Source organism: Plectropomus leopardus, unplaced genomic scaffold (genome assembly GCF_008729295.1).
Source record: "Plectropomus leopardus isolate mb unplaced genomic scaffold, YSFRI_Pleo_2.0 unplaced_scaffold2295, whole genome shotgun sequence".
Taxonomy (NCBI): domain Eukaryota; kingdom Metazoa; phylum Chordata; class Actinopteri; order Perciformes; family Serranidae; genus Plectropomus; species Plectropomus leopardus.
In genome coordinates, this window is record NW_024624881.1 from 1 (window position 1) to 10077 (window position 10077).

The 10077-nt window shown below is 40.9% G+C and overlaps 4 protein-coding genes and 1 non-coding gene across 5 annotated transcripts; 4 read left to right on the forward strand and 1 right to left on the reverse strand.

The window, feature by feature from the left end:
- Nucleotides 1-5: 5 nt before the first annotated feature.
- LOC121966063 (olfactory receptor 52K1-like) lies at nucleotides 6-383 on the forward strand (the record flags this gene model as incomplete). Its single annotated transcript, XM_042516163.1, has 1 exon — nucleotides 6-383. A coding segment is annotated over one exon (378 nt), but the record flags the coding sequence as incomplete, so codon positions are not given.
- A 1361-nt stretch (nucleotides 384-1744) lies between these two features.
- trnag-ucc lies at nucleotides 1745-1816 on the forward strand. Its single transcript has one exon. It is a non-coding gene; the product is annotated as a tRNA-Gly (tRNA).
- Nucleotides 1817-3483: 1667 nt separating this feature from the next.
- polr2d (RNA polymerase II subunit D) lies at nucleotides 3484-6424 on the forward strand. Its single transcript, XM_042516161.1, has 4 exons — nucleotides 3484-3782; nucleotides 5360-5540; nucleotides 5641-5736; nucleotides 5823-6424. Exons 1-4 carry the CDS (start codon nucleotides 3704-3706, stop codon nucleotides 5899-5901), a joined length of 435 nt encoding a protein of 144 aa, XP_042372095.1. The 5' UTR covers nucleotides 3484-3703; the 3' UTR covers nucleotides 5902-6424.
- LOC121966060 (dual specificity protein phosphatase 14) lies at nucleotides 6136-7156 on the reverse strand. The gene is made up of 2 exons (XM_042516160.1): nucleotides 6809-7156; nucleotides 6136-6680 (listed from the first exon to the last, which is right to left on the reverse strand). The coding sequence occupies exons 1-2, from the start codon at nucleotides 7117-7119 to the stop codon at nucleotides 6458-6460; spliced, it is 534 nt and encodes a 177-aa protein (XP_042372094.1). The 5' UTR covers nucleotides 7120-7156; the 3' UTR covers nucleotides 6136-6457.
- Nucleotides 7157-7578: 422 nt separating this feature from the next.
- Nucleotides 7579-10071, forward strand: LOC121966062 (cyclin-dependent kinase 8-like). Its single transcript, XM_042516162.1, has 3 exons — nucleotides 7579-7646; nucleotides 8988-9638; nucleotides 9760-10071. Exons 2-3 carry the CDS (start codon nucleotides 8999-9001, stop codon nucleotides 9924-9926), a joined length of 807 nt encoding a protein of 268 aa, XP_042372096.1. The 5' UTR covers nucleotides 7579-7646; nucleotides 8988-8998; the 3' UTR covers nucleotides 9927-10071.
- The last annotated feature ends 6 nt before the right edge of the window (nucleotides 10072-10077 follow it).

The window sequence follows — 10077 nt, forward strand, 5'->3', positions numbered from 1 at the left end:
TGCAGCTGGCCTGTGGAAGCACCGCCATCAACAACCTGGTCGGGTTACTGACCGCCTTCCTCATCCCTGTGGCCGACTTCGTCTTCATCGCTGCCTCCTATGTGGTCATATTCAGCTCCGTGCTGAGCTCCGGCAGGTCCGCGGTCAAAGCGCTCCACACCTGCTTCACCCACATCGTGGTCATCACCGTCAGCCTGACCATTGCACTTGTTGCTTTCCTGTCGTATCGGATCAGAAACGGTCTTCCTGCCGCCATGAGGGTTTTCTTCAGCACCATGTACCTGTTGTTCCCGAGCTGTTTCAACCCGATCATCTACGGCATCAGAACCGCAGAGATCCGACAGCAGATCCTGAAGACCCTGATGCATAGTCGCTTTGTCTAGACTGTGGGTCAGTCAGAGCAAAACCCGAAGAAGAGTCAGAGCAAAACCCGAAGAAGAGTCAGAGCAAAACACGACGAAGAGTCAGAGCAAAACCTTTTATATTTGTATTTATATTTTGTCTCCGCCCTTTTAAATGTGTCACATTTATTATGTTTCTATACGTTGCTGCTCTGTGAAGCTCTCTGAACTGCCCTGTTGTATGAAATGTGGTCTACAGATAAAGCTGCCTCAACTTTTCTTAAGAAACTATTAAAAACATTTCTGACATGAAACTTGCTAGATGTGTTCTATGAACTGTGTTCCCAAACAGACACAAAGCCGTTTTGCTGCACGACCAGAGACGCCATGTTTGCCACAATAATTAGTGACTCAGCGTTATTTGCGGCGCACTGATCTGATTGTGCCCTGCGACAGTACACGCATACCACAGCAAAACCACACAAAGAGCATGATGGGACTGCAAGTGAACAAAACCAATGTCTATCTGAAGGCACGAGTCCTGTTGGTGCATCCGGCCTCACGGCTTTTTCTCATCATTAGGGACTGTTTGTTATTTATGAGGGGGAGGGGGTGGTGCAAAAAAGGAGGCATGTCAAAAACTCTTTAAAGCACTTTGGAGGGACTTGTGATTTTAGTTTGGCTTAAACATGAAGGCATGTTTTCTTTTTGTTTGTTTCTTCAGATTTAAAAAAGAAAAAATTTAAACCTGGATGATGATGTGAATGAGAAAATTAAAGGTGTCTGAGCAGGGAAGCTGTCGATTGGTACGTCAGAGGGCAAAGAGGTAGTTTGAAATGCTTCAAATCCCAATCGATGTAGTGACAGTTGTAAATTCAGTGATTTGATGTTGAAGGTTTGCACTTTTTTTATGAAAAAAGAAAGGTAAACGTAGATAACTTATAACCTGTGATTTCTAAATCTGTTTGGAAAGCATGTTTTCTTTGAGAATTGTTTGTAAAATAAATGTAATATACAGTAATATACATATACATGTAAAGTTATATGCTTCCACCCTAAACCAGCGTAAAACCATCAGTCCCTCTCCAGTTCTTCTTGCACCAGACCCTCCCCTCTCATAAATAACCAACCGTCCCTAATAAGGATATATAAAAAGCCCTGGATGTATAATCTTTCCACACTCAATGTACTTAGTGTGATTCCTGCACTTTTAACCAAAACACAGACTATTTTTCAGCTCTGCTCAGGAAAAGTTTAATGACAGCAGCTGTAATTACTGACAAACACTCACATTTTCAACGAGTAAGTAACGAGTTTTTAACAATTTTTCAGCCCTGATGTCAACGTTTTGCGCCACGTGTGATGTCGCATTGATTACCTCAGGTAATGCAGATTTTCTGTGTGCGTTGGTGGTATAGTGGTTAGCATAGCTGCCTTCCAAGCAGTTGACCCGGGTTCGATTCCCGGCCAACGCATATACTTTTTTTGGATCCCGTTCAGGATTTTTTATTTTGTGAAAATGTTTGTTGCAATACAATAAAAATAAAAGAAAAGGACGGAAGGAAAAAACGCTAAACAAAAAAAAGTTAAATGTAATTATAATAATTAATTAATGCATACATGAATAAAATAGTTCACACTAATTGAAAAAACAGTTATTATGAATTTTGTTTCCCTCACACTCATCCCCACTTTTGTAAATTATTAACTAATTTCTCCCTGTCGCACTCTGTAAAAAAAAACAACAACTAATTGTCAGGTAATTTTCACCTTTTCCTAGTTTCTTGCAATTTGTGTTGCAGAGAACTGATGATTTTCCAGGTTTCACAGGGTTAACCCAGAGGTCGAGGAAAAGTACCTGAAAATTAAGACAACATCAACAAAAACCAAATGGGAAAGTTAATGACCTGAAAATAACTCAAAAATTGGAATTATTATGCAATATATATATTATACTTGTGAAAGTTGCCCAAATGCAGCTCAAGACTAGTTATGTCGATCCAGGTTTCAAAGAGTTAAATTTATTATTATTTATTTATTTATTTAGGCTTTGGGCTTGGATTGTTAATTTTCCCTTGAACTTTATCAACACCTTCATCACTTCTACATTCGATACTTTTAAAATAGAAGTTGTGTAAAAACATTTCATTTTTAAAAAATTAATTTGCATAATAAATTAAATAAAAGCAAAAAATAAAACCCTTCAGGCTCTGCTAGAACAATATAATTAAATCTGAAATGTTAAAATAATATAAAAGGTTTTTTTTCCAATTTAAAATTAAAGAGTTTTAAATTTTAAGTTGTTGTCAAGTTTATTTTAAAGTCAGTATCTGGAAAAATACAAAATGATGGTGTTTTTTTAAGCCCAATCATTTATGTATCATATATTATTATTGTTATTTTGCTAAAATAATAATCAAATTAATTATGTACTTTTTATCTGCTGAGAAATTGGATTATTTTTCCTCCAAAAATGAGTAATACATCTAATTCTGTTGGTGTGACGTCTTTCTTTCTTTTTTTTTTTTTTTTTAAGTTTTCGAGGAGCGCCTCGGTAAATCAAACCAAAAATGTGAAACGAAAAATATCTACAAACACACATTCAACCATTTCTCTGTAAGGGATTATTACATTTTACAAAAAAAATTCATTCTCTTAATTATTTATTTAAAATGATGTTACAGACAAAAAGAAAAAGGTATTTGAATTTTTGTTAGTGCTGTCTCTGGGTTATTTTGTATTAACTTTAAATTTGTTTATGTGTACATACCTTACGTTTGCTCTCTATCTTTTGTGTACATACTATTCTATTATTATTATTATTATGTGTACATACTTATTTCCTCTATGTACATACTTATTTTATTACTTATTTATTGTTATTTGTTATTGTTATTTTCTTTTGTTATTTGTTATTGTTATTTTCTTTGTTACATTTCACTTTTCTTTTTTCATGCTGCTGTAACATTTGGAATTTCCCCCAATGGGGGATCAATAAAGGAATATTCTATTCTATTCTATTCTATTCTATTCTAAAGGAGTCTGTCCCGGGAGCTGCTGTGACGTTTTCTGTCCACTAAGCGGCGCTGCGGGCTGCTGGTTTTATTTTGAAGGCGGATGTGATTGCTCTGGTAACCGGAAGTGAACACGAGGCGCCGAGCAGAAACCTGGACCCCGAAGTCCAGACTCTCTGAGGGCGCAAACACTCACCGCCAGACCGCCGGGACCCTCCTGGACTCCCCGGGACTCCCGGGGACTGCGTAGTGATCCTCCGGTACCCGCCGCTGCTCCGGCTCTGTTCGCCGGGTCGAGTCTCCTGCGAGGCCGAGGACTGCGCGCCTTCAGCCGGGGAGCTGAGCGTCATGGCGGCGGGAGGCGGCGCGGTTCCGACTCATGTCGGAGACGTTGAAGAGGACGCTTCACAGCTGCTGTTTCCCAAAGGTCCGTCTGTCTGTACAAATACATCAAAAATATCACAAATATTCTGTTTGGTTCCTTCACTTTATTTTTAGAGGAGGCAAATCTTCATGGTCTTAAACTTACCCTGTTACAGTAAAAATACTGCATTGAAAACGTCACTGCAGAAGTACCATTCACAATAAAAAATAGTCTGTTCCATTATAAATAGCCTACTTTAAAAAAGTAACTGTAGTACAAGTACTAACACAGCCTGTAAAGTACTCTAAAAAATATTTAATTTAATTCAATATTTAAGTGAAAATAATTGCATTTCAATTATTACTTCAATAAAACTATTAATACCCCACAGTAAAAATACTCTGTTAAAGTATAAATATTGCTGTGGAAATGTTACTGCAGTAAAAGAACTAACACCCTAATGTAAAATTACTCTGGTGCAGTAAAAATACTGCATTGATAATGTTACTGTGAAAATGTTAAAGTAGTACTAAAACAACACTAAAATATTCTGTTCCATTCAAAAATACTTCTTTAAAAACATGTTACCATTGTAAAGGTACTAAAATACCACTATAAAAATAACATAATGTAAAAATATATATCATTTTTAAGTAAAGGTATTTGCATTCTATTATTACTTCTATAAAACTACTAATACCATGCAGTAAAAATACTATGTTACAGTATAAATACTGCAGTGAAAATGTCACTGCAGTAAAAGCATAAACATAATACTGTAGTCATACTCAGTAGTAATATCACAGTATAGACTTGGTTAAAGCACAAGTCCTGCATAGAAGATTTTAAGTTCAATGAAAGTGCTTATACAACACTGTTAAAATGCTCTGTTACAGTAAAAATACTGCATTGAAAATGTTACTGCAGTGAAAGTACTAATGTCAAATTTAAAATAGTCTGTTCCATTTGAAATACTTGATTAAAAATAATATTTCAGTAAAAGTATTAATAAACATATTAAAATACTTTTTTCAGAGCAAGTTTTTGCATTTCAAATGTTACTTACAATAAAACTACTAACAACACATTAAAAATATTCTTTGTTACAGTAAAAATACTGCATGGAAAATATTACTGTTGTGAAAGTACAAACACTACTCTGTAAAATTACAGTAAAAATATGAAATTGAAAATGTCACTGCAGAAAAAGTACGAATCACAATAAAATTACTAATACCACACTATAAAAAAAACTACAGCAAAGTACTCAGTCACACTAAATGTACTCAACTGCAAAAGTATTTTTACTGTGACAAATACTCTGTTACAATAAAAGTACTGTCACACTATATGTACTCAGTTAAGGTAAAATACTCTGTCACAGAAAAAGTACTCTGTTACAACAAAAGTACTCTGTTACAGTATTTTAATCCTCACTGTTGTCAGAGGCAGGACTACAAACACGCCGCCACACTGTGGTCCTGTCTCCTGATTGGTTGCCGTGTGTTGGTCCTGTCTCCTGATTGGTTGCCGTGTGTTGGTCCTGTCTCCTGATTGGTTGCCGTGTGTTGGTCCTGCCTCCTGATTGGTTGCCGTGTGTTGGTCCTGCCTCCTGATTGGTTGCCGTGTTGTGTTGACAGAGTTTGAGAATGCGGAGACGCTGCTGAACTCGGAGGTCCACATGTTGCTGGAACACAGGAAGCAGCAGAACGAGAGCGCCGAGGACGAGCAGGAGCTGTCCGAGGTCTTCATGAAGACGCTGAACTACACGGCCCGCTTCAGCCGCTTTAAGAACCGCGAGACCATCACCGCCGTGCGCAGGTGAGGCCCCCTCCCCATCTGTACAGGGTCAGACCAGCAGTTCCCGTCTCTAATGGACCCCCCTCTGTTGTGGTCTCTAATGGTTCCCCCTCTGTTTCAGTCTCCTGCTGCAGAAGAAGCTCCATAAGTTTGAGTTGTCCAGTTTAGCAAATCTGTGTCCTGAAGCTGCAGAGGAGGCCAAAGCCCTGATCCCCAGGTCAGTCCCTCAGGGGCCACACTAGATCCACATCAGACCAGTTGTCCCATTGACCTCTGACCCCTAAGTGTGTGTGTCTTTTTCAGTTTGGAAGGACGGTTTGAGGACGAGGAGCTGCAGCAGATCCTGGACGACATCCAGACCAAGAGGAGCTTCCAGTACTGAGACCAGGGCCAGGACTGGTGTCTGCAAGTCCTCCTGCTGGACCACCTCACCCTCAGTTCTGCCAGGACCCCCATCAGCTCCAGAACCCTGTAGACTTTGTCTTGAAAGGATAGTTGTTTTTCTAGTTGTGCTCTTATTTTGGTGGTATTGTTGTTGTTTACTGTTGTTAGCTATCAGCTGTGCGGTCTGAGACATGTGTGAGGACACACAGACAGACATCAGGACGTCACCGAGTGTTTTTTTAAAGGTATATTTGTGTTTTTACAGATTAGTGTCGCTGGTAGGAACCAGCTGAGACACAGACAGGAAGTTGGACAGTGATGAGACACAGACAGGAAATTGGACAGTGATGAGATGCAGACAGGAAGTTGAACAGTGATGAGACACAGACAGGAAGTAGGACAGTGATGAGACACAGACAGGAAGTTGGACAGTGATGAGATGCAGACAGGAAGTTGAACAGTGATGAGACACAGTAAAATGTTGGTCTGATGATGAAAATAAAGACTGATTTTGTTTAGAATCTGGACTCTGTCTCAGTTCTTCACTAAATTTGTCAAACATTGATACAGTACGCCAACTCAGGGTCTGTGTCCTCAGAGTCCCGCAGAGCTTCAGGCAGGACACCCTCGGATGTCCTCGCCATCCTGACGGAGTTCCTGCCGAACAGCGTCCTCTCGTAGTCCATCAGCTGTCTCCAGAAACCGGCGTTTGGTCGGATGAATGGACGCTGATCCAGAACAACTTCATGAGCCTGACGGAGGCTGAGATCCTCGAACCTTCAAACACAGGGGACATCAGAGTACTACTACTACTACTACTACAAAGTACTACTGTCAGATACAAGTACAGCTGTCAGCATACAAGTACTACTGTAAGATATAAGTATTGATGTCAGAAAGCTTACCTCATCAGGTAGGCCATGATCAGAGCGGGAGACCGGCTGCGGCCGGCGGTGCAGTGGACCAGAGTCCCGCTGGTCCGGTTCAGGTTGATGCGTTCAGCCACGGGGTCAAAGTGGAGTCTCAGGGGGGCATGCGGTCGGTCCTGGATGGGGACATGGAGGACACGCAGGCCGTCCAGCTGAGGGTAGGACACGTCCTCCAGCCCGCTGGCGTTGATGATGAGCGTGATGTTCCTGCTGGAGAGGACGCTGAGGTTCAGGGCCGAGTCCAGACCGCAGAGGTACAGACCAGGACGCACCCGAGAGACCGCCATGACCTCCTGCAGGACAACAACGCCACACGCCTGCTGACATCACCTCAGGTCGAGAAAAAACGCCTGTTATTGGTTCCAGCTGAGAAACAAGTGATCTCGATCTGAACCAGTTTGTGTTTGGTCCAAATGTCCCCAACACCAGGAGGAGGAGCTAGACTCAGATTACACTTACTGAGAAAAAATGAGATTAAATAACAAATGTAATCTAGTAACTGTAGTCAGTTACAGTGACTGAGAAAATATGAGATTAAATGCAAAAATAAATGTAATTAATGATTGCAGTTACACTGACCGAGAAAAACATGAATGATTAAATAAATGTAATTTAATAATAGTAATCAGTTACAATTACTGAGAAAAAATATATAAAATATAAAATATATAATTTTTTCTGTCAATAAAAACTTTCAAACACACAGAACATGTCCGGAAACGCACGCACACACACAGTGTGTCACGGGGTAATGAGTCACAGTTTCAATCCGCTCAGTTTCACTTCAGTTTTCACTCCGACTTTAACTTTACAGGTAAGGTCTCTTTCTTTTTGTTTCCATTTGTTTGTGTTTGTCTGTCAAACCTGGACAGTCATAATAATAATAATAACAATAACAATAATAACAACAATAACAATAATAATATGAATATCGAGACAAACTGTACATTAAAATCAGCTGCGGCCACGATTCATTCTGGAGACACCTCAACAACTTCCGCCAAACTTAATTAAAAAATGTCGCAGTTTAATGTTTCCATTCTTATCTGCGTTTACCGTTTGTTTACAGCGAGCTGTTGATATAAATTATTAATTAATGTATATTCTGAAGAATTCGGCCTTGAAGTGACTTTATAAAAACCTTCAGGTTGGGCTGGGGGGCTCAGTCTCGGCCCCTGACAGAGACCCATTTTGCAGGGGGGGCACCACTGTGATCAACTATAAAAATGACAGCATTTCGGTTCAACATGTGCTACTGTTGTCGCGAGGCTGACGCCGAATACAAGAACGAGTCCAACGTGTCCCGAGAGACACTGAAACAGCTGATCTGAGGACTCGTTTTGTCCGTAAACGAAGGATTTGTTTTTTCCCAACACATTTTGAATGGAGTTTGGTTATAAGTGTGTAGCTGTCGCAACATGCAGAATGGCGTAACAAGCAGTTTTTATGGGAAGAGGAATTAAAGTCGCTCTCACCTGTTTGCGTCTGTTTTAGCACGAGGATTACATAACAAGTACACAATAACATCCGGTCTTCATTTTACACTTTTTTTTCAAACTAAAAGCCCAACAGATAAATTTGTGCTAATGCTTTTCCCCCTTTTTTTGACCAACAAACATGTTATTAAAATTCTTGAAATATAATAATGATAATTAATATTGATAACACTGATAATAATAATTGTTATTATTATTATCAGTTTTATCACAATTATGATTATTACTGTCGTTTTTCTTTCTGTCATATAACTCATCAACAGATTTCTCTGACAACAATTTAACAAAAGTAATTTATGGAAATAGATTTGTCAGTATATTATTTTTGTGAACAGACAGACAATCTGTGTGTTAATGCGTAATCTCGAAATATATGTTAAAAAAACATCCAGAAATACAAAAAATAAAAACATTTTAAACTCACAAAAAATGTTTTGAAAATATAAAACAGATCTGCAACACAAACATCCACAAATTATAAAAAAGAGTAAATCCTAAAATGCCCTAAAATCCTAGCAAGGTCCTGAAATACAAAAAAATTCCTAAAATCCTGGAAACGTCCAGAAGTGGCCTCTGGTCTCCAGTTTTGTTGAGTGTTCCTGCTTTTAAGTTTTAAACCGAACTGATTTGTGAACATGTTTCTGTTTCCTGTACGAAAGACGACATAAACATGCAGAATCAGAACAGAAACCAGAAAACCATCATCCCCACGGTCCAGTATCACCCGAGCATCCAGAACCCCACAGCCAAACCCAGACCCAGTCAAGCCCAGAAGACCAGTCCTGCTGTGGACCGCCGCCCCCAAATTCGGGGTCCTCGGAATGGGAGGCTTCAGACTGGGAGCCCTCAGACTGTGAGGCCTCAGACTGGGAGCCCTAAGACTGTGAGGCCTCAGACTGGGAGCCCTAAGACTGTGAGGCCTCAGACTGGGAGCCCTAAGACTGGGAGGCTTCAGACTGGGAGCCTCCAAGTTGATCCAGGTCCTGTCGGAGGATTGCCCTGTGATGGCAGACAGAGACAGAGCGCTCAGAAAGCCTGTACGAAGGCAGTTCAGGGAGCTGCTGCAGATGTGGACCCTGACAGGACCCCTCTCAGACCGGAGCAGGTCCCTCCGGGTGTGGGGGTCCAGGTGGACAGATGTGTTGTGAAGGAGGTGGAGCTTCTGACCCGCGGACAGAGTTCTAACCCGGACTGGTTTGCTTGGAGGAAGAACCGGATCACAGCCTCTGTGGCTCACCGCATCGCTCACTGCCGCTTCAGCAGCGGCAAGAGCAAAACCCCGCCCACCTCCTACCTGGCTACGATCACAGGTAGACAACGCCCCAAACTATCTGGTCACGCCTCTTATCCCCAACATGCTACTACATAATTTGCACCAAGAAAACGATACAGACCAGCTCTTTGTTAATGAAACCGATTGTTTCTCCACAGGTGAGGGGCGGAAAGTCCAGACCAGAGCCATGTCCTGGGGGATCCAGATGGAGGCCGAGGTCATCCGCAGGTATCAGGTACAGCTCAACACACCTGATGTCCAAACTGTCTTGTCAGGATGTCATCAGGACCAACACTTCAGCGCCAAGTCAATGTCCCCAGTCTGACAGTGAGCCGGCACACCCAGACAATACCATCGGTGCTGTCCATCACCTGGTTCCACTAAGTCCTGTTCAGTCCAGTTTAATTTAGTTCAATACAGCACACATGGTGATGGTGATAATGGTGATGATGATGATGATGATGATGGTGATAATG

What these genes read in the sequence shown, in the direction of transcription:
- polr2d (XM_042516161.1), top strand. Translation starts at nt 3,704, where the DNA reads ATGGCGGCGGGAGGCGGCGCGGTTCCGACTCATGTCGGAGACGTTGAA. An exon ending in ACAGCTGCTGTTTCCCAAAG is followed by an intron (nt 3,783 to 5,359) that starts GTCCGTCTGTCT and finishes TTGTGTTGACAG; the next exon opens with AGTTTGAGAATGCGGAGACG. An exon ending in GCCAAAGCCCTGATCCCCAG is followed by an intron (nt 5,737 to 5,822) that starts GTCAGTCCCTCA and finishes TGTCTTTTTCAG; the next exon opens with TTTGGAAGGACGGTTTGAGG.
- LOC121966060 (XM_042516160.1), bottom strand. Translation starts at nt 7,119, where the DNA reads ATGGCGGTCTCTCGGGTGCGTCCTGGTCTGTACCTCTGCGGTCTGGAC. An exon ending in ATCATGGCCTACCTGATGAG is followed by an intron (nt 6,681 to 6,808) that starts GTAAGCTTTCTG and finishes CTGTGTTTGAAG; the next exon opens with GTTCGAGGATCTCAGCCTCC.
- LOC121966062 (XM_042516162.1), top strand. Translation starts at nt 8,999, where the DNA reads ATGCAGAATCAGAACAGAAACCAGAAAACCATCATCCCCACGGTCCAG. An exon ending in CTACCTGGCTACGATCACAG is followed by an intron (nt 9,639 to 9,759) that starts GTAGACAACGCC and finishes GTTTCTCCACAG; the next exon opens with GTGAGGGGCGGAAAGTCCAG.